General features: G+C 41.4%; 1 protein-coding gene across 3 annotated transcripts in view; it reads left to right on the top strand.

Moving 5' to 3' along the window:
* The window catches only part of Gpd2 (glycerol-3-phosphate dehydrogenase 2), a 144,054-nt gene that overhangs the window by 31,661 nt on the left and 90,839 nt on the right, over window positions 1-21,554 (top strand). For all 3 annotated transcript variants that reach the window (XM_027420407.2, XM_027420405.2, XM_027420406.2), the window contains exon 2: window positions 5,899-6,008. In XM_027420407.2, coding sequence (XP_027276208.1) covers window positions 5,907-6,008 — 102 coding nt within the window. In that variant the 5' untranslated portion in view covers window positions 5,899-5,906. The remainder of the gene's footprint in view (window positions 1-5,898; window positions 6,009-21,554) is intronic.

Raw genomic sequence — 21,554 nt, 5'->3', positions numbered from 1 at the left:
TTCAGCCTGTTTCTCTTTCTGGATCAGTACATTGTACCACTGGGGTCAACCCCCAGTTTCCCTCACTCTACTGTACTTGTGCTCTGCCCACTTCCTCCTGTCATCAGGGATTTCTCTGTGGTCACATTTTCGAAGGTTGCCTTAAACCATGCTCATTCATCTTCCACAGAGACTATTTCATTGTCAGCTAGTAATCCTCTTCTCTCTGGCAACCTTCTGCACAGAATTCTACTGTACAGGGAGGCATATGTCTTGAGGCAGATGTGCATATGTGTGTGTGTGTGTGTGTGTGTGTGTGTGTGTGTGTGTGTGTGTGTGTGTGTGTACCATTTTGTTGAGGCTTGGCCAGCTGAGCTCATCTTCTGGGAAGAATTAGTTGGGAGCCAGTCCTGAGTCATTGTGCATGCAATTTAATTACCAGCCCAGAGAGCATGGACATTGAGCTGTGTGATAAGCTAGTTAGTTTTGTGTTTGTATCATTTTCTCTTTATGGTTTTCCTGTACTTTTAATGCCAAAAGCTGAAGACTCATCGGTATTTTGCTTCTGTCATTAGTGACAGGGAGACGAGCTCTGAACAATGTGGGTTGCTGGCTGAGTTCTCATAGGCTCCACTGCTCAGATAAAGCAGAACCCTAGAGTAGGTATCAGAGACGGGACCTTTGAGTTGGAAAGGATTTTAGGACAATTCAGAGTGAAACATGATGACCTTAACCAAATGATGTAATATCAAACAAAGTTTACAGACTGAGCAAAGTTTGGGAATTAAGAAAAATTTAAAATTTGGAAAAATATGCGCTGGTTTACCTTTGAAGAGTTTTCTTCAAGATTAAAAAGAAATACTTTTATTTTAAGTGTATGAATGTTTTGCCTGCCTGGAAAACATTCATGGATGTATTATATACGTGCCTGGATGTATTATATATGTCCATCATGGCATGCCTGGTACTTACAGAGGCCAGATGAGGGTGTTGGATCACCTAAAACTGGAGTTAGACCATTGTGCTTCTCCATGTGAGTGATGGGAGCAAGAGCAGCAAATACTCTTTACTGTCTGTCATGCCATCTCTCCAGATCTGGAAGAATTTTCATTTGTAAATAAAATGTTGAGGTGGGTTTATGAGATGCCTCGTTCAGGTTTATAATGAGAGAGGAGAGGTAATACAGTTGAACTGGTGGCCACAGACATTCTGACCCTGTGTGTGCAGAGTTCATTGTTGTTAGTGTCTTAGTCTTGAGGACAAAACACCATCTCTCGTAGTTTTGATATTTAGGTTGTGTTGAAGTTTCCAATAGGACAGATTCCAGGATGGGAGGCTGCTTTCTATTCCCACATCCTCTCATTTCTCCTGGTGTTCTATTCAGCCTCACATTATTTCTAACTTCCAACTAATTCTTCCCAGAATAAAAGTTGCAGCTTTTATTACTTTTTATGTGTATGGATGTTTTACCTGCATGCATGTCTGTGTACCTCTTGAGTGCCTGGTACTTGAGACAGCATTTGGATTCCCCCCTCTAGAACTAGAGTTCAAGAAAGTTGTGAGCCACCATGTGGGTACCAGGAATCAAACCCTGGAAGAGGAGACATGCTGAGCCATGTCTCCTGCCCCTTTTATGACTTTAAAAATTGATACTTGGAAGTAATCTTTTCTTTGTAATCCCTGTAAGACCTTTTTCCTTATAAAGTGATGTAATGGATATGTGTCTGTGGTGTAAGGTTTATATTTTATTGCTTTTAAATATATCTCTTTGAACATTAAAACAAGACCCTTGTTTTATTTGGCCTTAGGCTAATATTGGTAGATTCTTTCCAGAGGTTTTTTGTTTTTGTTTTTGTTTTTTCAAGACAGGGTTTTTCTTCAGCTTTGTAGCCTATCCTGGATCTCACTCTGTAGACCAGGCTGGCCTGGAACTCACCAAGATCTGCCTGCCTCTGCCTCCAGAGTGCTACATTTAAGGTGTGTGCCACCACTGCCCAGCCTTGCCAGCAGTTCTATCTATGCCTTTTAATGACTTAGTATGTGTATGCCTGTGTGTGTGTGTGTGTGTGTGTGTGTGGTGTGTGTGTGTTGTGTGTGTGTGTGTGTTAGGGAGTGGGTTAAAGGATAACCTCAGGTTTCAGTCTTTGCCTTCCACTTTGAGATGGAGCCTTTTGCTTTTGTCACTTGGCTAGCTGGCCCGTGAGCTCCTAGGAACGTCCTCTCTCTCTGTTTACCATCTCTCTGCAGCAAAGTTGGGATTATAAAATACAGGCTACCAAATTCTGTCTTTTATGTGGGTCCTGAAATTCAAACTCAGATTTTTAGACTTTTGAGGCAAACTCTTTGTCCACTGAGCCATCTCTCCAACTGAAACTAGATATTTTAAGGTGAAAGAAGTAAAGCAAACACTCTATGAATGACAGCTGTTGTCACTGTGACTTTTTTCTTTCTTTCTTTCTTTGACAGGGTCTCACTATAGAGACCAAGCTGGCCTGGAAATAGTGGAGATCCTCCCACTCCTGCCTTCCAACTGCTTGGATTAAAGGCGTGTGGTATCACACCCAGCCCCATTATAATGTTCTTATAAAAACCAAATCTATCAATGCTGATTTTAGGGTAACAGGGAGAAACAGTCTATGCTGTGGACTTTGGGTTGCCTAAGTGTATGTATTACTCATTACTCATTACTCATTACTCATTACTCATTACTGGTGACTGTATAGAAGGATATGATAATTGTAGAAATAATATTTGTTTTTGTTTTTTGAGATAGGGTCTCAGTAGAAATAATCTTCTATTTCATAAAATTAGGAAAAGATGACTACACTGAAAGTTACTGTTAACTCTAGTGTTATTCGAATACAGTCTTTTATTAGTACTAGTGGGTTATTAAATAATAATCTTTTGTGAATTTTAGCATATGAAAATTAAATTGAAAGCTTGCAATTATGTGGGTAGAAAAGCCACACTTTCGGAAGAATCAGCCCTAAACTTAATTGGCTGAGCGAAAACCTAATGCTGAGGGATTCTCATTGACTTATATGTACAATCCCACAACTGTCCTTTATGAGGTGTGGTTTCCTTTGTGAGGTCATGAATGACATTATCAGCAAGACAAATAGTTTTACTACCCTAAGTCAACCAGCCATCACACTCCCATCTGATGGACCACCAGGCTTCTGTCTATAAGGGGGTAGGCATGTGTGGATACATAAAACTAGGACTCCATTCTCCATCCCAAGTAAATAACTATTTGATGGCAGGGCCCTCACCATTTTTCTTGTTGAGACAGGCACCTTAAACAGTGTAAGACTGTGACAAATGGGTGTCTGCTTTTGTGTGTTTTGATTTTTTTTTTTTTTTTTCTTTCTGAGACAGGGTTTCTCTGTATTGCTTTGGAGCCTGTCCTGGAACTTGCTCTGTAGACCAGGCTGGCCTTGAACTCACAGGGATCCTCCTACCTCTGCCTCCTGAGTGCTGGGATTAAAGTTGCACACCACCAATGCCTGGCTTGGTTTTGACTTTTCAAGAAGATAAGGTTTGGCCTAAGGGTAACCGAATGTTTGACTTCCCTAGTGAGATACATAGAGTCTTCCACAGTTTCAGCAAACGTGCATAGTTTTGTAGGGAAAGTGTCAGTGGTAGTAAAGATGGACACAGCCCCACATTGCCCGAAGCAGGCTGCCAAGTTCCCTCAGGATTTTAGGGATCCTGACTGAAGTTAATGCTAGATTCCTGGCTTTGGCCAGAACAGAATTTTAGTCCTAGTCTGTGTGAAATGAAGGGGGAGCTGATTAAAAGTAGAGAAGTGCTCAGGGGAGGAGCAGCCGAGAGCATGGGAGTGAGCTTCGCAAAGAAGAGCGAGTTTATTAAAAGGCAGTTTTTAGAATTATTTTTTGTAGATTTTTAAACTCAGAGGTCAAGGGAGAGAAGCTCAGGGAATGGATGAGAAGCATCCAAGTGTGGATATGGGACTCTTAAGGAAGAGCCACACTTAGTTTCTTGTTATTAACCATATGAACTATTTTGGTGACTCTCAACTTACATCTCAAAAGGCTACTAAGAAACCTGTTTCTTTTCCTTTCCTCCTCCCACTCTCTCTCCTTCCCTTCTCCTCTACCTCCCTGAGAAGTGAGATTGTAGAGGGGCTCTAGAGATTCCTTGAGCAGGATTACAGAAATCAAAGGCACTGCATATAAGGAAGTTAGGGCATGCCCCTTTACTGTAAGTGAGTTTATCCTAGAAAATTCCATATTTGTGGCTAGGGAAGGAGGCCTTTAAGCAAATGTTGATTGAGCTGGAATCTTGATTCTCTGCTGCCCAGGGGAGGACTCATTTCCCTTCCTGTGTTTGGTCTTTCCTGTCTTTCTAACTTGCATCAACAAAGAGAACTCCAATGTCAGGGCATTTATATGTAATATATTAATTATTTATATATATTATATATTATTTATATGTAATATATTAATATATATACTAATTATATTAATATTTCCTGGGTAAAATGTTAATAATAATAATAATAATGATTAAAAAGAAACACATTGGAATTTTGGCGTTTGTGAAGGAGAATGGAATAAAAAAATCTTAAGAAATGCCAACTTCTATTTTAGTGTATAATTTATAGTATTCCAAAATGAGTTCTCTGTAGAATCTAGTTACCAACTCTACTGAAATTCTTTAATTTAGGAGAGTAGAGCGATATTTTACATTCAATATGGAAGCCAACATATTTACATTGAAAAAAATTTTTTTTCTATTCTAAGTTAAAACTACCTTTAAACTTAGCAAGCTCTGAGTTGCTCCCTATCAGTACAGCAAGTGAGTTGTTCAGACAGGTCTGGTCACCACCCCTACAGGAAAGTAGGGTAATGGCTTCCTTGTAAGGGTGTGCCAGATGCTTTAGTGAAAGGAGGGAAAGGTTTAGGCGGGTCAAATTATTTGCTTCGAAGTTAAAAAAAAAAAGAAAAAAGTAATCAAGGTGCTCATACAGCATTACCCTTTTATGTTTAACAAAATAAAGGAAAACCAGAAGATTTGGGTAGGATTCTTATATCTTGCAATGTTGTTTGGTTTCCGAAGAAGTTTGAAAAAAAAATTAAATTCACAAGAGCAGAGCTTTAAAAGAAACCCAACAATCCAGTAGTAGAAAACAAGGGAGAAAAGAAAGGAAGCCCTCACACAATACAGCACTTTATTTAGCAACACATTGAACACAAAGGAGCTTTCTCCTTGACACAGCTGTCTTGTCATTGGCTAGAGAAAACCTTTCTTTACCCCCACCCCCTTTGCTTGGCTTTTCCTTCTTTCCTTAAAATCTCCTCCAACAAAAGGAGTTACAGCAGGTTATCATTTCATTAGAGGACCAGGGCCACTGTTTTAGTGATTGAGATCTCAGTGTGCTGGCTTTGGCTTCTGTGAGGATTTCATTAAGAAGGGAAAACTGCAGAAAGTTGTCTGAGAGTTTGAACTGAATACTGGCCTAAAGACCCAGAGCAGGCCTGAGGTTTATTGTTCTGTTGAGTGACCCAGGACTTCCACCAGTTACCCTTGTGGAGGGGATTAGCTGTGGAACAAATTCGCAAGTACAGCTTGTAGTTTTGTCAAATCCACAATGACATTTCTTTTCACAGCTCTCTTGACTTTATACTGTTTAAATACCCTGAGTTGTCTCTTAATTTGCATTTCTTTCTTTAATTCTTGTCAGCTCCGAATGTAACGTTTACATAATCAATTTCCTTGTCCTGATTTTTTTTGAATTATTGCTTTTGAATTTGCAGTATACCCATTGGCATGTTTGGAACCTTCTTATTTTATGTTTTCTTGTCTACTTTGAGATAGTTTCATAATCTGTACATTGTCTTATTAAGATTATTGTGCAATGAAATTGACTTATTCTCTTTATTTTTTTCTTTGTAGGCTGAGCAATGGCATTTCAAAAGGCAGTGAAAGGGACTGTTCTTGTGGGTGGAGGAGCTCTGGCCACTGTTTTCGGACTCTCTCAGTTTGCTCATTACAGAAGGAAGCAAGTGAGTAAATGGATGAACTGATGATGAAGTGTTGATGACCATGTGTGTGCATGGCTGTGTAGGAATTATTCTTACAATCCCTCAGTTTAAAGAGACCATCAGAATACTGCCTTAGGATGCCCACGAATTTCGAGTCCCCCATGTTTTAAAATGGTAATGTCGTCTCAAAAGCCTCCGTTTTGGCTCTTTGATTTTTAAAAACTGCTTCATTTATTTGTGCCAAGGTTTGTTCATTTAGACTTTACTTTGTCCAGTTCATTGAGATTCCTGGGTGCTTTCTTTGCTTCTGCCAAGTTTGTCCTATTAGAAGGCAGGAGCTGGGAAAGGAAGTGGAAAAGCAAAGGCTCAACTCTACTATCTGATTATATTCTTTTTTCTTCTCTCTCCTCTCTTTCTCTCCCTCTCTCCCTCCCTCCCCTCTCTCTCACCCTCCCTCCCTCCCTCCTCCCCCTCTCCCCCCCCTCTCTCTTTTACTCCTCCCCACCCTGGGAGACAGGGTTTCACCATGTAGCTCTAGCTGTCCTGGAACTGTGCTGATCAGGCTGGTCTTGAACTCACAGAGATCCGCCTGCCTCTGCCTCTAGAGTGCCGGGATTAAAGGTGTGCGCCACAATGCCTTTTATTTATTAAATATTTTGCTACTTATGTAACAAGTACATTATCTCATGTAAGGTAGACGATTCACTGCAGGATAGCACAACAGGGGGATTAATATGAACATTCTGAAAACAGTGTTCAGTTTCCTTTTTCTCCTTGTACCACAACCATGCCTTTGCACAGTTAAGGCTGAGAGCAGGAAATGATCTCATTGCAAGATTTTGGTCTTTTCGGCCTTGAGATGCTGTAGTCAGTTTTGGTCTCCTCTCCCATGCCATCTGGGCAGAAAGTCCTGCTTCAATAGGAGGGTGGGAGAGCTTGGGTGACAAGGCCTGCTTGCTGTTGCTCTTCAACATTTCTGTGGCTACCTTTAAGCCACGGGCTTCCCTACATTTCCTTGTTCTTTCTTTGTGTTAGAAGGTGGTAGAATCAGGCATATTGCTTGGAGCTTTCTATTCTGAATGGTAAATAGTACCTTAAAAACACATATTAAGAAGAATTAATGTATTGCTTCACAGTTACCTTATCCTTACAGTGAATAAACTCCTCAGATTTTTTTTTTTTTTTCTTCAGACAGACAAGGTCTTACTCTGTAATCTTGTCTGGTTTGGAATTCAGACAGATCATGCTTGGCTTCATATTCCTGAGGACAGAAATATCAGCACTCAAGAGGCCAGCCTGATCTGCATAGTGAGTTCCAGGACAGGCAAAGTCTACTTAGTGAGACTCTGTCTTGAAAGAAAGAAAGGAAGGAAGAAAGAAAGAAAGAAAGAAAGAAAGAAAGAAAGAAAAAAACAAAAAGAAATATAATCAGGCTGGGATTACAGACCTGAGCCAATGTGCCTGCCCAGGCCCTGAAGCTCGTTTTTTAATGTCTTTCTTCCTAGATAGGAGAGCTATTAGAGAGACTCTGTCACCCTTTCTTTCAATCCCAAGCCATGGGCACTGGGCTACCTACGGTGTGTGTTGCCTATATTAAGTGCTGTTGAGTCTCTTTGTCTGTTGATTGTGTTTGATACACTTTCTTTTAAAAAGTTGCCTTGGTTTCTTGAGAGTAAATGAGGAAGATGCTGCTTCAGCGGAGGCTATTTCAGAAGCCTGGGACATATGTGGGCATGAGGGATTAGATTACATCCCTCATCTTCTCTTCTCTCCACTCCTGTGATATCTGAACCGAAACTGGGAAATGCCAATCCCAAAGGTCATGATATCTAATAGGTGTTGCTAAATTCATATGTGGCTTATGTCTTTTGACTGTAGTAAGCATGTTTTACTGTGAAGTTTATGGGTTAATGTTATCTATCCCTAAATATTAGCTGTCCCATCTTTTGTAAATTTATTTTTTAAATAATTGATTTCACAGAATACATTTGTGATAGTAGTCCCCAGCAACTGAATTAGAGTTTAGAAAGTTAAAGCACCACAAGGGCCTGCTCATTTCTAGAACATTTGCCACTTTATCTCCCTAAGTTAGGCACCCTGACTACCCTAATAGCCCAGTGAAATGGATACCAGCAGCTTGAAGTCATTTATAATTTTAAAGTAACCGGTCTGTTGGGGCGTGGGGGAAATACCATAGGTGTATTCAGGTCAGTGAGTATCATAGGAAACCCAACTGCATTTTTAGTGATTCTTGTCCCTTTAAGACACTACCTTGAGCTTATATTTGAGCCGGTAGCCAAGTGGAGTAGCCATAGGGGTCAGGGAAAGATAGACAAACTCCTGAGAGATGAAACAGTTTATTTTAGTTGCTGACATAAAATGACCACAGGCCCCCTGTAATACGGTTCTCTTTTCCCACAAAGTATGTGCCAGTCAGAGCCATTGCATGTGTGTGTGGGGAGGTGGTGGTGACTGACTTCAAGTGGAAAGAAAAAAGATTGTGAATTGGCTACATTTTTGAAAGACTCTTACGTGTGCTCCGTTTTCCTGATGAGTGTTGTGCGAATTATTGCCTTATTGTACAGGGTGCTACGCCTTACCCAGGCCTAATTTCCTAAGATGGTTCAACTTGGAAAGCTGTTGTCTTTTAAGTATAAGCCAGAGGGTCGGGTGTGGTGAAGCTGAGATAGGTGGATCTCTGTGAGTTTGAGGCCAGCTTGATCTACATAGTGAGTTCCAGGACAGCCAGAGCTACATGGTGAGACCCTGTCTCGGGGAGAAAAAGAATAAGTCACTGTTGTCAAAACTTGACATAGTGATATCCTAGGGTACCATCCATAACATTAAATTCAGCCCATTTGACTGTGTCACTGAATTCTGTCTCCCTGGTCCTGGCTTGTGTATGCATGTTGGCCATTCCCAGCACAAAGCTTTTGTCTCGAAGAACAGGCAGGGGACTGAGTGGAATACAAATGGATAGACTCTGCAAAGTTGGTTAATTGTTAAAAAGTGCTTGGTGCTATCTGTGCGGGACAAGGTTTGGGTTCTGACCAGCTCACAAAATCTTTTAAATTAGTTATAGTAATTTGTATTTGGAAGGACAAATAGGAGGAAAATGACTACCTAGACCGTAGACAACTTATTAAAGAGAAAACAATGAAACTGAACAAGATGTAGTTTTATTTGTCTTCAAGTCAATTACTTGTCTCAGGAAGTGGCTGGACTGTTATTTCTAGAAGACAGGTGTAGTGTAAGATGGTGGGAGTGACTGCCTTCACAATATGGTCCCCCTTTTACATTTATTATTTGTTTTTGTGTGTATTTATGCACATGAGTGTGCAAGCATGTGCTATTACACAAATGTGGATAGCATAGGACAACCTGTAGGTGTCAGTTTTCTCCTTCCTGGGACTGAACTCAGTTTGTCAGATTTGGTCTTTGCTAGCTGAGCCATCTCAATGGCACTCTGGTGGCTCTAATAGCAGATGTATGTTAATATTTATCTTACCTGTGTCAGGGATAGTTTTCACTCAAGTGAAATTTAGGAAATAGCTTAGCCACTTTTTGAGGCAGGAAGGTCAATTTTAGAAGTCATGGTGGAATTCAAGTTCACAGCTTAAGAATAGGACTATGATTTTCTTTCCTTTTTGGTTTTTTGAAACAGGGTTTCACTGTGTAGCTTTGGAGTCTGTCCTGGAACTCACTCTGTAGACCAGGTTGGCCTCAAACTCACAAGAGATCCACCTGCCTCTGCCTCCCAAGTGCTGGGATTAAAAGTGGGCTCCGCCACTGCCTGGCCAGGACTATGACTTTCAGTAGAAGTGTTGGGTCATTGGGAGCTGGGAGAGCCTACATCTTCCGTTGCTTGAAAGAAACAGGATGAACGTTGGCTGATTTCTTTTGACTCTATTGGCCCAAAGGCAAGGGACTTGTGGCAAACGTATCCATATTCTTGGACCCCTTCCCTCTTCATCTACTGCTTTCAGAACAGTCTTTGAGGGGCCTTTTCATTTTCCTCTTTCTGTTCCTGTCATTTTCCTATGCCCTTGTTTTTCAAGGCAGAGGATCAAACATGCTAGGCTAATGCTCTACAGAGGAAGCTACATTCCCAGCTTCCTACCACTATCTTAAATCATACCAACAATGCAGTGAGACAGGAGACAGCTCCTCACTGCAGTGAGGCAGTAAAGGGGAGTCATGACCATTTCTCTGATGGAATCATCTCTCCAACTAAGAGAACATGCATAAGGTGTGGACTCCTCATTGGTTCAACCTGCTGTGTACTGAAAGATGACTATTCTCAGTAAAGATGACCTCAATCTCCTTCTAATTCTCACTATAAGTCCTGTAAAAGATCATGGGCAGTGGCTCTAGAGAACACTCAGTGGTTAAGAACACTTACCGCTTTTCTAGAAGACCTGAGTTCGATTCCTGGCATCTGCGTCAGCTAGATCACCACTGTCTGTCTGTAACTCTAGCTTCACAGCATCTGATACCTCTTCTGGCCTCTGTAGACACCTGCTCTCATGTGCATATACTCACATGCAAGATACACTCACACACATATAATTAATAATAATAGTAAAAGACCACTGAGCAGGGCAGTACATGCTCCCTTCTCTACTGTCATTCTTTTTCAAGGCAGAGCCATCTAGGGCCTCACACATGCTACCACTGAGCTGTACCCTTGGCTTCTACTTTACTTTCCATCTTGAAATACCTTCTTACTAAATTGCTTAAACTGAACTGGAACTTGCTATATCCTCTTCGGCTGCTGGTAGTATCCACCTGGCTGAGCTCTATTTAAAATTTGCCTCTCTTTTCTCTTTTTTAAATTTAATCTTTGTTGTTGTTGTTGTTGGTCTGCTTGGAATTAATCTCAGAGCCTCAAACATTCTAGACAAGCACCCTACCTCTACATCCTGTTGGTGTGTAATTTGTTGGGACCAAGTTGATGGTGATTCATTATTTAGTATAATAATGGGTCTAATGATAAATTTCTAGTTGAAAGCAAGTGACCTCTTCTGGGAGAGCCTCCTGTTTCTAACCCTAAGCAGCTCACAGAGTGGAGTGGACTTAAGGAGAAACTGAGTGTAGGAAAGAGGGACCTGGGGAACATTTCCAGAGTAGATTTATGAGACACAGAAGTGGTAATATTACAGTTGAGACTGCAGGAGTATCAGGTAGCTAGGAAGAATGGACGTGGCCCTGGAGAATGGAGCACAATAGGCTGAAATGGGAGAATTTAACCCAAGACTACTCTAGTATCTTTTCATGTTAGGACAAAGGCTTTCTTTTTTATTTTTTTTTTTAGAAAAATAATTAGCTCATCATTGAATCATTGATTCCACACCTATTTTGGTATTAACTGGAAAAACTGATGTGACAATGTGGTCTTCTCTCTAACCGACCTGTGGTTGATGTAATAGGTCTGTTCAGTTGTGAGGGGCCCTTCTTGAGTAACGTGGTACATTTGTTCTTTCCATTACCGAGTCTGGAGAAGTGGGCTTTGTGAGCTCTTTCTGAGATGAAATTGATTGACTTCTTTCTTTCTCCCCCTACTCCCGAATCAAACATAAAGCAAGGGTGGGCTTTGGGAATGAAGGTCTGTGTAGCTTGGAGTGGTGGTTTAAGGAGCAGGGAAGGAACTTCTGCTGATGAGTCTTCCCCCAAGCATGTTGATCTGTCGAGTAATCCCTGCAGCCTATATTCAGCACCCCGCCCCCATGACGTCTGTTTTAGCAGCTTAGGGTTGTAGACAGCTTTCCTGAATTTTGACCTCGTTTTTTCTCCCTGTAACAATAAGTATGGCACTAGTTTATTCCTTACAAGACTGAAGAGAAAAGGGATGCATGGGTAATTAAAGCCCACAAGGATGCTGAGAGAGCAGTTTTAACTTATATTTCCGTCTTTCAGTGTGCTTGCTATGTGTAAAGTTGTAAGAAAGCAGTGCTTATTGGTAGAAGAGACAATTGTTCCCCCCAGTAGCAAAAGACAAGATTAGAGAAGCAAAAAACAGACTGATCAACTCTAGTCAAAATAAGTGTTTAATTTTTTTCTTTTTTTTTTTGAAACTGGGTTTCAATCTATAGCTCAGTCTGGTCTGGAATATGTAATCCTTGTGCCCCAGCCTCCCCAGTACTGGCTTTACAGGACAGAGCAATAACAAGACTGGTGGTAGTTTCCTGTGTTAGTTTGCCTTTCAAGTGCAGCAGGGTTTTGGTGACCTTGTTGGAGTGTGTAAGGTATGAAAGTTTTGAGATTTTGATTTCTCATAGAACAAGAGTAAGAATTCTTTCCAGGTTTCCCCCTCCAAACTCTCAATCAATCTGGCTGAAAAGGCCATTGGTCCTGTACACAGTAGGTCTTTAGATTCACATGAAACTTTTTTCCTTGCTCAATATTGGATGCTTACATTTGGACCACACCTGGATTTCTTAGGCAGTGGTGGTACACACCTTTAGTCCCAGAATTTGGGAGGCAGAGGCAGTTGGATCTCTGTTTGAGTTACAGATGGTTGTAATGGTCCTGTGCGTGCTGAGAACTGAATCCAGGTCCTCTGCAAGAGCAGCATATGCTCTTAATTGCTGAATCTTGAATCATTTCTCCTGTCCCCTTTCAGTAGTATGTTAATCCCCTAAGTGAATTGCTGGAATATGCAAACCAATCACTCTAGCAAGCAAGCTCCAAAACTCATGCTTATAGAAAGGTTTCTTACTGTCCTTACCATTCAGTATGAGAAAGCGAGGGACCCAGTTCTTCCTGTGGCTTCAGGAACTTGTTACCTGAAGGCCTTTGCTGCCTGAAATCCCACTACCCTGGAAGAAGAGAATCGTGTTGTTAAGCATCCAGCCACTACATGTGTCCTGAATGTCGTTTTTAATCTAGCTGACTAATGAGCTGTTTCTTATGATGAGAGTTTTATTGTTAGGGCTTATACCAAAGACATTCATCATTCATTTGCTTCTCTTATTTAGAACCCAGTGCATAGATTCCTGGAAAGGCTGTTTTTCTCCTAGAAATACAACTAAGTGTGTTGGGAATGTGCCTGGTATCTAAAGCTTGATGAGGATTCAGAATAGGCTGTATTTTAGATAAGGCCAGTTGAGACTATTCTTAACCACTCTGTATGGTTAACTGTTTCTTATGAGACATGCTTCATCAAAACACTGAAATTATGCAGACAGAGCTGGGAATGTTCTCTGAAGAGCATCCTATCAGCTTCGCTCTAATTCTGGTTTTTATTTAACACTTAGCCCTCAAAGTGGGGCCACGGCAACAACTTGTGGTTCTAACTCATGTTGGGCCTTCGAGGAGTTTGGGATGCTATTTTGTCGCTGGCATACAGAATCAGTGAGGTTAACTGTACTTTTATAGGTCACCCCGTGAGTCAACGCTGAGCTAGGATTAGCGCTGACAGCTGGTGAGCTGCTAGGCTGTTGCTAACTGAGCAGCATTGACATTCACTTTGATTTGACTTTGCATTTCATTTTCAACTATTTATTCATTTTAAGGCCTTTTAAAAAAACTTTTTAGGGATATTGTGGGACGGAGGAAACTTTCTATAAATGCCCCGGGAGAAGCCCTCTTGCTTCTGTCTTTTTTCCATCCTTGCAGCTTGATAGTTACATATTTGTGTTTAGAAAGCTTTCTCTAGGTGGGTCTTTTTGTTTCATTCCTCCTAAATTTAGAATCAAAGATAATTTTAGGTTAGGTAGTCCCAATTTTACCTTATTTTGAAATCTGAGATTTTTCAACAAAAGCTTATGCCGTCTAATTGTGTTATAGCATGTATAGATGAGAGGTACTTTTACACATCTTACTTGTATTCGGTGAAGTATCCACAGAGACGGAAAGTTTGCATCTCAAGTTTGAGCACAAACTATTTTGATCATAAGGTTCAAGTGCAGTAGGCTGGTGCTTTGATGTAGTGGTCAGTAGATAGGGGACCGGTGAGCCCTGTTTCAGTTCCAGGTTAGTGCCTTATGGAGAGTTTTAAGGCCAAGTGCTGCTTCATAGACATCTGGATTTTCTCTGGAACTGCGCAGCATGGCTGGTTGCAGGCTGTGAAGATGAGCTAGGATTTCTAGACTTTCTATTAATTACATTGAAATTTCTCCACTGTAGAAGGCACCATGTGTTTGTGGTGCACACCTTTAAATCCCAGCACTTAGGAGGCAGAGGCAGGCAGATATGATGCAATTGAGACTCTGTCTCAAAACAAAAGCAAACAAAAGCAACAACAACAACAACAACAAAAACCTAAGCAAACAAACAGTTATGCATTCCCTATGGCAAGGTGGTTGGCTGATCTAGGGAGCAAAGACAACCTGGCACATCTGAGGCCATTCAATTTGGAGTCAAAATGAATTGGGTTCCAAGTCTCTTAGTTACATGCTCAAGTAATACATTTAGTTTCTTCTCAGGTCAAAGAATACCTCCTGGAAGCTGGGTGGTGGTGGTGCACATCTTTAATTTCAGCAGTTTAAATTTAAGAAGAGAAGAAGAAAAAATGAAAGAAGGAAAAGAAATATGTAAAAAGATGCCTCCTTTATATTTATAAGATGCTATATGGGGGTTGGGGTGGGCTAGCAGCTGCTGTACAATCTAGAGTTGTCTTTTTCCTTTCCTTTCTGTCTTCCTCAACCTCAGATTTGCTTTCTTGACTCTTCACTGTGAGGGCCTGCATGTATGCCTGTGCACCCTTGTATATCCTTGGTGGATCAGGACAGGGGATCAGATCCCCTTGGACTGGACTTACAGGCAGTGTTGAACTACCGTGTGGGTGCTAGGACTCTAGATCCTCTGCAAGGGCGGCAATGCTCTTCACCACTGAACCATCTCTTCAGTCTAGATACTCTCATTCCAAGCAAGATAGTAGATTTGGGGAGTACTGTCACTCTGGGACCTCCAAACATTTATTATCTTATTTATTTTAAAATATTTATTTGAGTAATATTTGCTCGGTAAGTAAGCAATGTTTCTGATGACGTCAGTTCAATCTCTAGAACCCCTAGAGGAAGGAGAGAATGACTCAAAGTTGTCCTCTGGCCTCCACTTGCATGCTATGGCATGTAGAGATGTGCATACACAGTAGTAATAGTAATAATAATAATAATAATAATAATAATAATAATAATAATAATAAATTCAATTAAAATGAAGAAAATCCATGTTTATTGAAAGACAATAGGTGACATCCTCAAAACCTTAGATTGCCTGGCCACTTATGGTGTTAATTTATTTGAAGTTCAGACAGAGCATTTTCCCATTTTCCAACAGTTTCTCTTGAATCTAATATTCCCCATTGCTTAAATTGTACTATGGGGGAAGGTGATAGTTGTAGGGAGAATGGACTTGCAGGAAACTCTACTCCCTGCCCATCTAAACTTTAGTAATTAATTGGCTATATTCTGATTGCACAGGGCTCTGTGCACATCTCAAAGGAATCAGGGCCATGGATCAGCTCTACAGCGCCTTCAGGATGCACGAGGGGTCCATTCTTAGTGCCTAGAAAGAGGGCATATTGTCACCTCTCTCATCGCTGTGACAAGATTATTTGACAAAAGCAACTTCAGGGAGGAAGAATTCACTTTGGCTTACAGTCAATTATGATGGGAAAGGGGTGGTGGCTGAAGCAGCCAGCTTCTGATTCCTGGTGGTGGGAGCTAACAGAGACAGCTTCTGGTCATTGAGCCACTTCCACCAACCAAGAACCACAGGGCCAAAACAGCACCACCAACTGGTGTCTGTGTTTCAAACACATTAGCTGGTGGGACATCGGACATTTAAAGTATAGCAATGAACTTGGCTGGTTTTCTGTGAAAATGAGTTACCTTATATTAATTGGCTGTAGTAAGCATGAAACCCTCATGACTTTGTTTACACTGAAACATATTGCTTACTGTCATGTAAATACGAGGCAGCCCACTGATTTAGTCACAAGAGGATCCGTGAGGTGACGATCATTCAGACATCTGAAGATAAACCAAAGAAGATGGTTGTCACTTTTTTTGCCTCCAGGAACACATAGATGTGGTTAGTCTTTTTCAGTGACAGCAAAACAGGAAGCAATTTCTCTTCGGTCTAACTGATTCCATTGATTGAATGGCATAATATGGGCGAGTGAGAGTGATTGTTGCAGTCTAAAGTGATTTGCATGAAACCTACTTTATACTCCAATTATTACTATACATGATTACAGGACAACCTGGCTGTTAATTGCCTGTGGTCTTTAAATATGCACTTCTTTCAGAAATAGACACTAATTATTAGATCTTGTTTTCGGTCTCACCTGAAGTTGCAAATGCCTAGGAATTTTTTTTTTTTTAATTTGCAAGTATAATAGTGCTCAGACATAGTAAAACTGATCTCATTCGAAATCTTGTTCAGGGGAAATGCTCTTTTGGTGACTTCAGATTATGAACCTGACTTTCAAGTCTATGTAGATGCAGGTCTCTCTCTGTTTTAAAAGGAGATAGTTTATTTGTAATGATGTTTCTGTATGTGTCTATGTGCACGTAAATGCAGCTTCCCTCAGAAGCCAGAGTATAAGGATTCAGGCATTATGCTGGCCTGCCCCTGTCACCTGGCAGAATGCATTCAGGCAATAGGACCCTGGTCAACCTAGGGTTCCATGGCTACTTAGCCTGCATGCATGTGCAAAGGACCCTTTTAAAAGAAAGACCCCTGCTGGCTTACGCTGTCTTTCCTGCTGTTCCCCTGGGGCAGACAGGACTTTTCCTATCTCCCTCTTCTCTTCTGTCCTCTGCAACTCTTTACCTTATTTTCTTACCCTCCCCCTCAACAAAACTTTAAATGTTAGTCACATCTACAGGTCTCTGTTTCCCCATCCTCCCACAATCCATCACACGCCCAGGGACAGCTATCCTTGAGGTCCCAGAGCCAGACCAGGGACCTGCCGCCTGCAGTGCCTAACATAGAGTCAGACGGATTGCCCTGGAGCTGGAATTACATGGAGGTTTGACCCATTTAATGTTTGTACTGAGAATCAAACTTGGGTCCTTTGCAAGATTAGTATATGCTCTTAACCACTGAGCAATCTCTCCAAGCCCCATACAAGCCTCTGTCACAATGCTGGAGGAATTTATTTTCCTTGTAGTACTGGGTGTTAAACCTAGGGTGTTACACATGCTAGCGAAGACCTATCTTTACCCAATAAGTTACAGCCCCACCTCACTTTCTAAGACAGGATCTCACTAAGCTACCCATGGTGGCTTTGGACTTTCTGTCCTTCTGCCTTCCCAGTAGATGAGACCACAGGTCTTTGGTTGATCCTGAATTTTGTAGTGCTGGGTTTGTTCTGGCTTTAGGCCTAGGGCAGCAAACTCATTTGCCTCCAGTAGGCAGGCTGGTAAATTGAAAGTGTGACAAACACCAGTGAGAGAGTACCTTGGGGCTTCCAGGTCCCACCCTACCTACAGGCCACTGCTGCTGCTACTGTTTTCCTTAATCTCAGGTAGAAATCTTGAGATTTTTGTGACACTGAGCAGTTTTAAAAGTTGGATATATGTAAGCCAGATTTTAAGGGAGTAGTGTGACAGGGAAGAACAGACGTTAATATTCTAGACTTAACACATGCTGTTCCTGCTTCCTTTCCTAGTCTCACCCAGCTGATGCCTACTGCTCCTGACTGCCTGACTTGATTTAGCTGCCCTTTCTAGGGAAGCTTGGCCATGACATGAGATGCCTTCTGTGATTGGAGGCCTGCCTCCCTCCCCTCCCCCCTCCCCTCCCCTCCCCTCCCCTCCCTCCCCTTCCCTCCCTCCCCTCCCCCTTTCCCCTTGTATAGCTAAGCTGGCTCTGAACTCTTTATGTAGCTGAGTATGATTTTGAACTCTTGGTTCTCTTGCAATTGACTCTTAGGATTACAGGCATGTGCTACCCGACTTCTATGATGTAGTATATTGGGGATTGGACCCTACACCCAAGGGTTTTGTGCATGACAGGTGATTACTGATTTGGATACACACACACAGAGAGAGAGAGAGAGAGAGAGAGAGAGAGAGAGAGAGAGAGAGAGAGAGAGAGAGAGAGAGAGAGAGAGGAGAGAGAGAGAGGAGAGAGAGAGGAGAGCACCCCCATCCCTTTTAGCCTTTTCTCTGCCCTTAAACACCCTTGTAAGTAATATTAGAATTGGCTCCATATCCTTTTGTCTCCTAGTCTATAGAATGCTCGAGGAAATTCCCGAGTCATTTGTTGAATGAGTGGTGCTAAATTCAGCACTTGAAGATCTCAATAGCATTCCAGTTAGGACATTTTTTATCCATCCATCAGCAGAGCTCACCTCCCAGATTCCTGTCTAATTAGATTGCAAGTTTGGAGAAGGGAGACAAAGGAAAGGACAGATCTGGGAGAAGTAGAGCACAAAGGCCCTTTTCTTAAAGTGTGTCATGACTTAGCACCACTGCTTTATTATCTCCGCCCCCCCATCTTTATTTCCCTGAACTCAACATATTCTAGAGAAGGTAGAGTGCAGATGTGTTTTTGTTACTCAAAGCCATATGAAACCCAAAATGAGTCTTTCTCCTGTCATAATTCTAAGTAGGGCCTTAGGCTGTGTTTACTGCCTCTAAAATAAGCCTGGTGCTTAGCTTCTCAGTTGCAACACTTTCCAGCTTTTCTTGAAAGAAATAAACAAAAATAAAATGTTATTTTAAAGTACTGTCAGAAATTAAATAAATCACCCTCAATTGTACTGTGTGTGTATGTAAATATATCTATTTAAATTGGAGGAACTCCTTAGTACAATGTCTGCAGCAATCAGCACCACCCTACAATATTAATGTAGCTCGTTTACTATTAAATATTCAATGAGCAGAAAAAAAACAACACCCGCCTTATAAAACTGCCTAGTACCTAAGTTCTGTATCCACAATTGGTTATTATTTCTAATTCAATTTTATTGAGGTATAATTTGGGGGATCAGCTTAAAATGTAATGAAATCAACTCTTTATAACACACTCAGTTATATAATCATTAAGTTATAGGACACCGTTAAGTTATAGGACATGTCTGTCATCCTTAACTTGTCCCTCATGCCCTCTGTAGTCAGTCTTTTCCTAGGACCTGTAATCACTGACTGGTTTCTGATCCCATACTTGGTTTTTTGCTGAACATTGTTTATATAGAATGTCACAATCTTCTAGTACAGGACTTCTGAGTCCGGCTTCTTCTTTTTTTTTTTTTTTTGAGACAGGGTTTCTCTATGTAGCCCTGGCCATCCTGGAACTCACTCTGTAAACCAGGCTGGCCTCCAACTTAGAGATCTGTCTGCTTCTGTCTTCCAAATGCTGAGTGTAAATGGTGTCGTTCTTCCTCCCCCACCCCCAAGTCTGGCTTCTTTTGCTTAGCACTGAGTTTGATTGGTTTGTCTGTGTGGGGCAAGCAAGTCAGCATTTTCAAGCCTGTAGGTCACGGAGTTGTGTGATGACCATTCTGCATTCCAGTCATGGGCGCTCCTGGGTGAATTGATTAGCTGTGCCTGTTTCTCAGACTTATTTAATTTGCAGAGCATTGACTTAGCAGAATGTATTTAAGGTTCATGTATTCTTTTCATCACTAGTTCTTTGTGAAGTCACTGATTACCCTCCATTTGCAGAGGTATACAGCAATTCAGACACTGGCCAGGTGTGGTGGTTAATCTCAGTTGTCAAGTAGATGAGATTTTGCATCCCTCAGCCACGGTCTCTATGCATGCCAATGGGAGATTATCTTGATTAGGTTAACAGAGCTGGAAAGATCTGAGCACAGGCATTCATCACTCAGCTTTCTGAGGTGGCATGCTATTGTGTTGGCTACTTCAAGCTCTTGCCCCTTAGGCTTCCTGACATGATAGATCGTACCTTCAAATTGTGGGCCAAAATCAACCCCTTCTTTATGTCAGAGTATTTTATCACAGCAACTGGAAAAGTATCTAAGACACCAGGCAAAGGACTTTGAGGTTCCATACTTTCTCACCCCCATCCCCGCTTGCTTTGGCACAGTTACAAATAAAGTCAATGAGAATCTTTGCTAACTGGTTTCAATGTGGACACAGGATGCTGATTGCTGGCAGGTAAAAAAATAAGTTTGGGGAGATAAAGCCATGAGAGTAATATTGAGACACACATAGGACATCCAACCGTAAGTGCTAATTAACCAGTTTGATATCTGGGATTTCCCAAATTAGAAATCATTGTGGCCTGAAGAGTATTGGATGATATGGAACATTTGAGATTCTCTAGAGAGTTCCTAGCCATCAGAGAAGAATGAACAGGACACACCTAGGAGGCATGTCACTCATTATGTATGGTTGGCCAATTGTATGGTATGGCTAGCCAAAGGAAGCCAAGAAAGAGGGGTACAAAAAGACAGGAGAAAAATAGGTAATTCAGAGGCTTTTGAATCTTTTAAGAATTTTTAGGATAAATGTTGGAAACGTAGGAGATGTTGGAAACATATATTCCATACTTGGAAATGTTGTTGTTGTTTTGGACAAGGTCTTGCCCTGTAGTCCAGGCTGGCCTTGAGCTGGTAATCCTCCCACTTCACTGCCTCCTGAGCACTGAGATCACAGGCATGTAACCACCACATAAAGATGAAGAGGTGTTTTTAATGTTAAGATAGAACAGGCTAAGACTATTCCCACAAAAGGTCAGGAGGCTGACGGGACGGTGTAGCCAATGGGAATGACTGATGCTCCTCACATCTCCCTCACCTGCTGAGAAGCCCTCTTTCAATCTTCATGGAAGTTTTTAGAATTAACAAGTTCTAATGAACTATACCATAACATGGTCTTTAAACTTATTTCTCAACTACTTCTAGAAAATTTACCAGGCAGAAAATGTCAGCAATTCTGTTGATGTGTGAAAATGCTCTGGCGGTTTAGTCACTTGTCAGTCCCATGTCCAAGTCTTTCCCATCTGTCATGGCACAGTTCTCCCTCCCTCCCCACAGTGGTCATAGTCTGCCCCCAACCCCCATTTTGGCATTTGCTTTTTCTACAAATGTGTTATGTATGTATATATTACCTCTCCGTGTGTTCTGTTTTTCCTCTCATTAGGTGAAGAAGACAAAGACCATAGCTAGAAGAGTCCAGTCCTTCACATAACATAGCAGTTTCTTTTATTTGGCTCGTTACATGAGGAAACAGTTATTAATACATGACTAGAAGGAGTCATATGCAGAATGGGATGGTTTTGAATTTGAGCACTTGCATTAATAATTTAAAAATGAGTGCACCATGTTGTAAGTATGGAGGTCAAAGGACAGTTTGTTGGAGTCTGCTCTCCCCTACTATGTCGGTCCTGGGGATCCCACTCAGCTTGTCAGACTTCCAAGACAGGGGTACAGAGACTCAAAAGCTAGGTCCTTGTGGCCCAAGACAGGGTTTCCCAATGTTCTCTAGACTTCTGGCTTTATTTTCATAGAAATCCAACTGCTTGATAATAGTTAATCCAGTCATAGGGAGTAGTTTGGTTTATCTGCATTTTCAAAAAAAAAAAAATCCCTTATCTCAAATGAGCAGAATAATATTGAGCAGTAACCACACCTGGATATGCTGG

The sequence above is a fragment of the Cricetulus griseus genome, chromosome 6 (assembly GCF_003668045.3).
Source record: "Cricetulus griseus strain 17A/GY chromosome 6, alternate assembly CriGri-PICRH-1.0, whole genome shotgun sequence".
NCBI classification, from domain to species: domain Eukaryota; kingdom Metazoa; phylum Chordata; class Mammalia; order Rodentia; family Cricetidae; genus Cricetulus; species Cricetulus griseus.
This window is presented reverse-complemented; position numbering and strand designations above follow the sequence as displayed.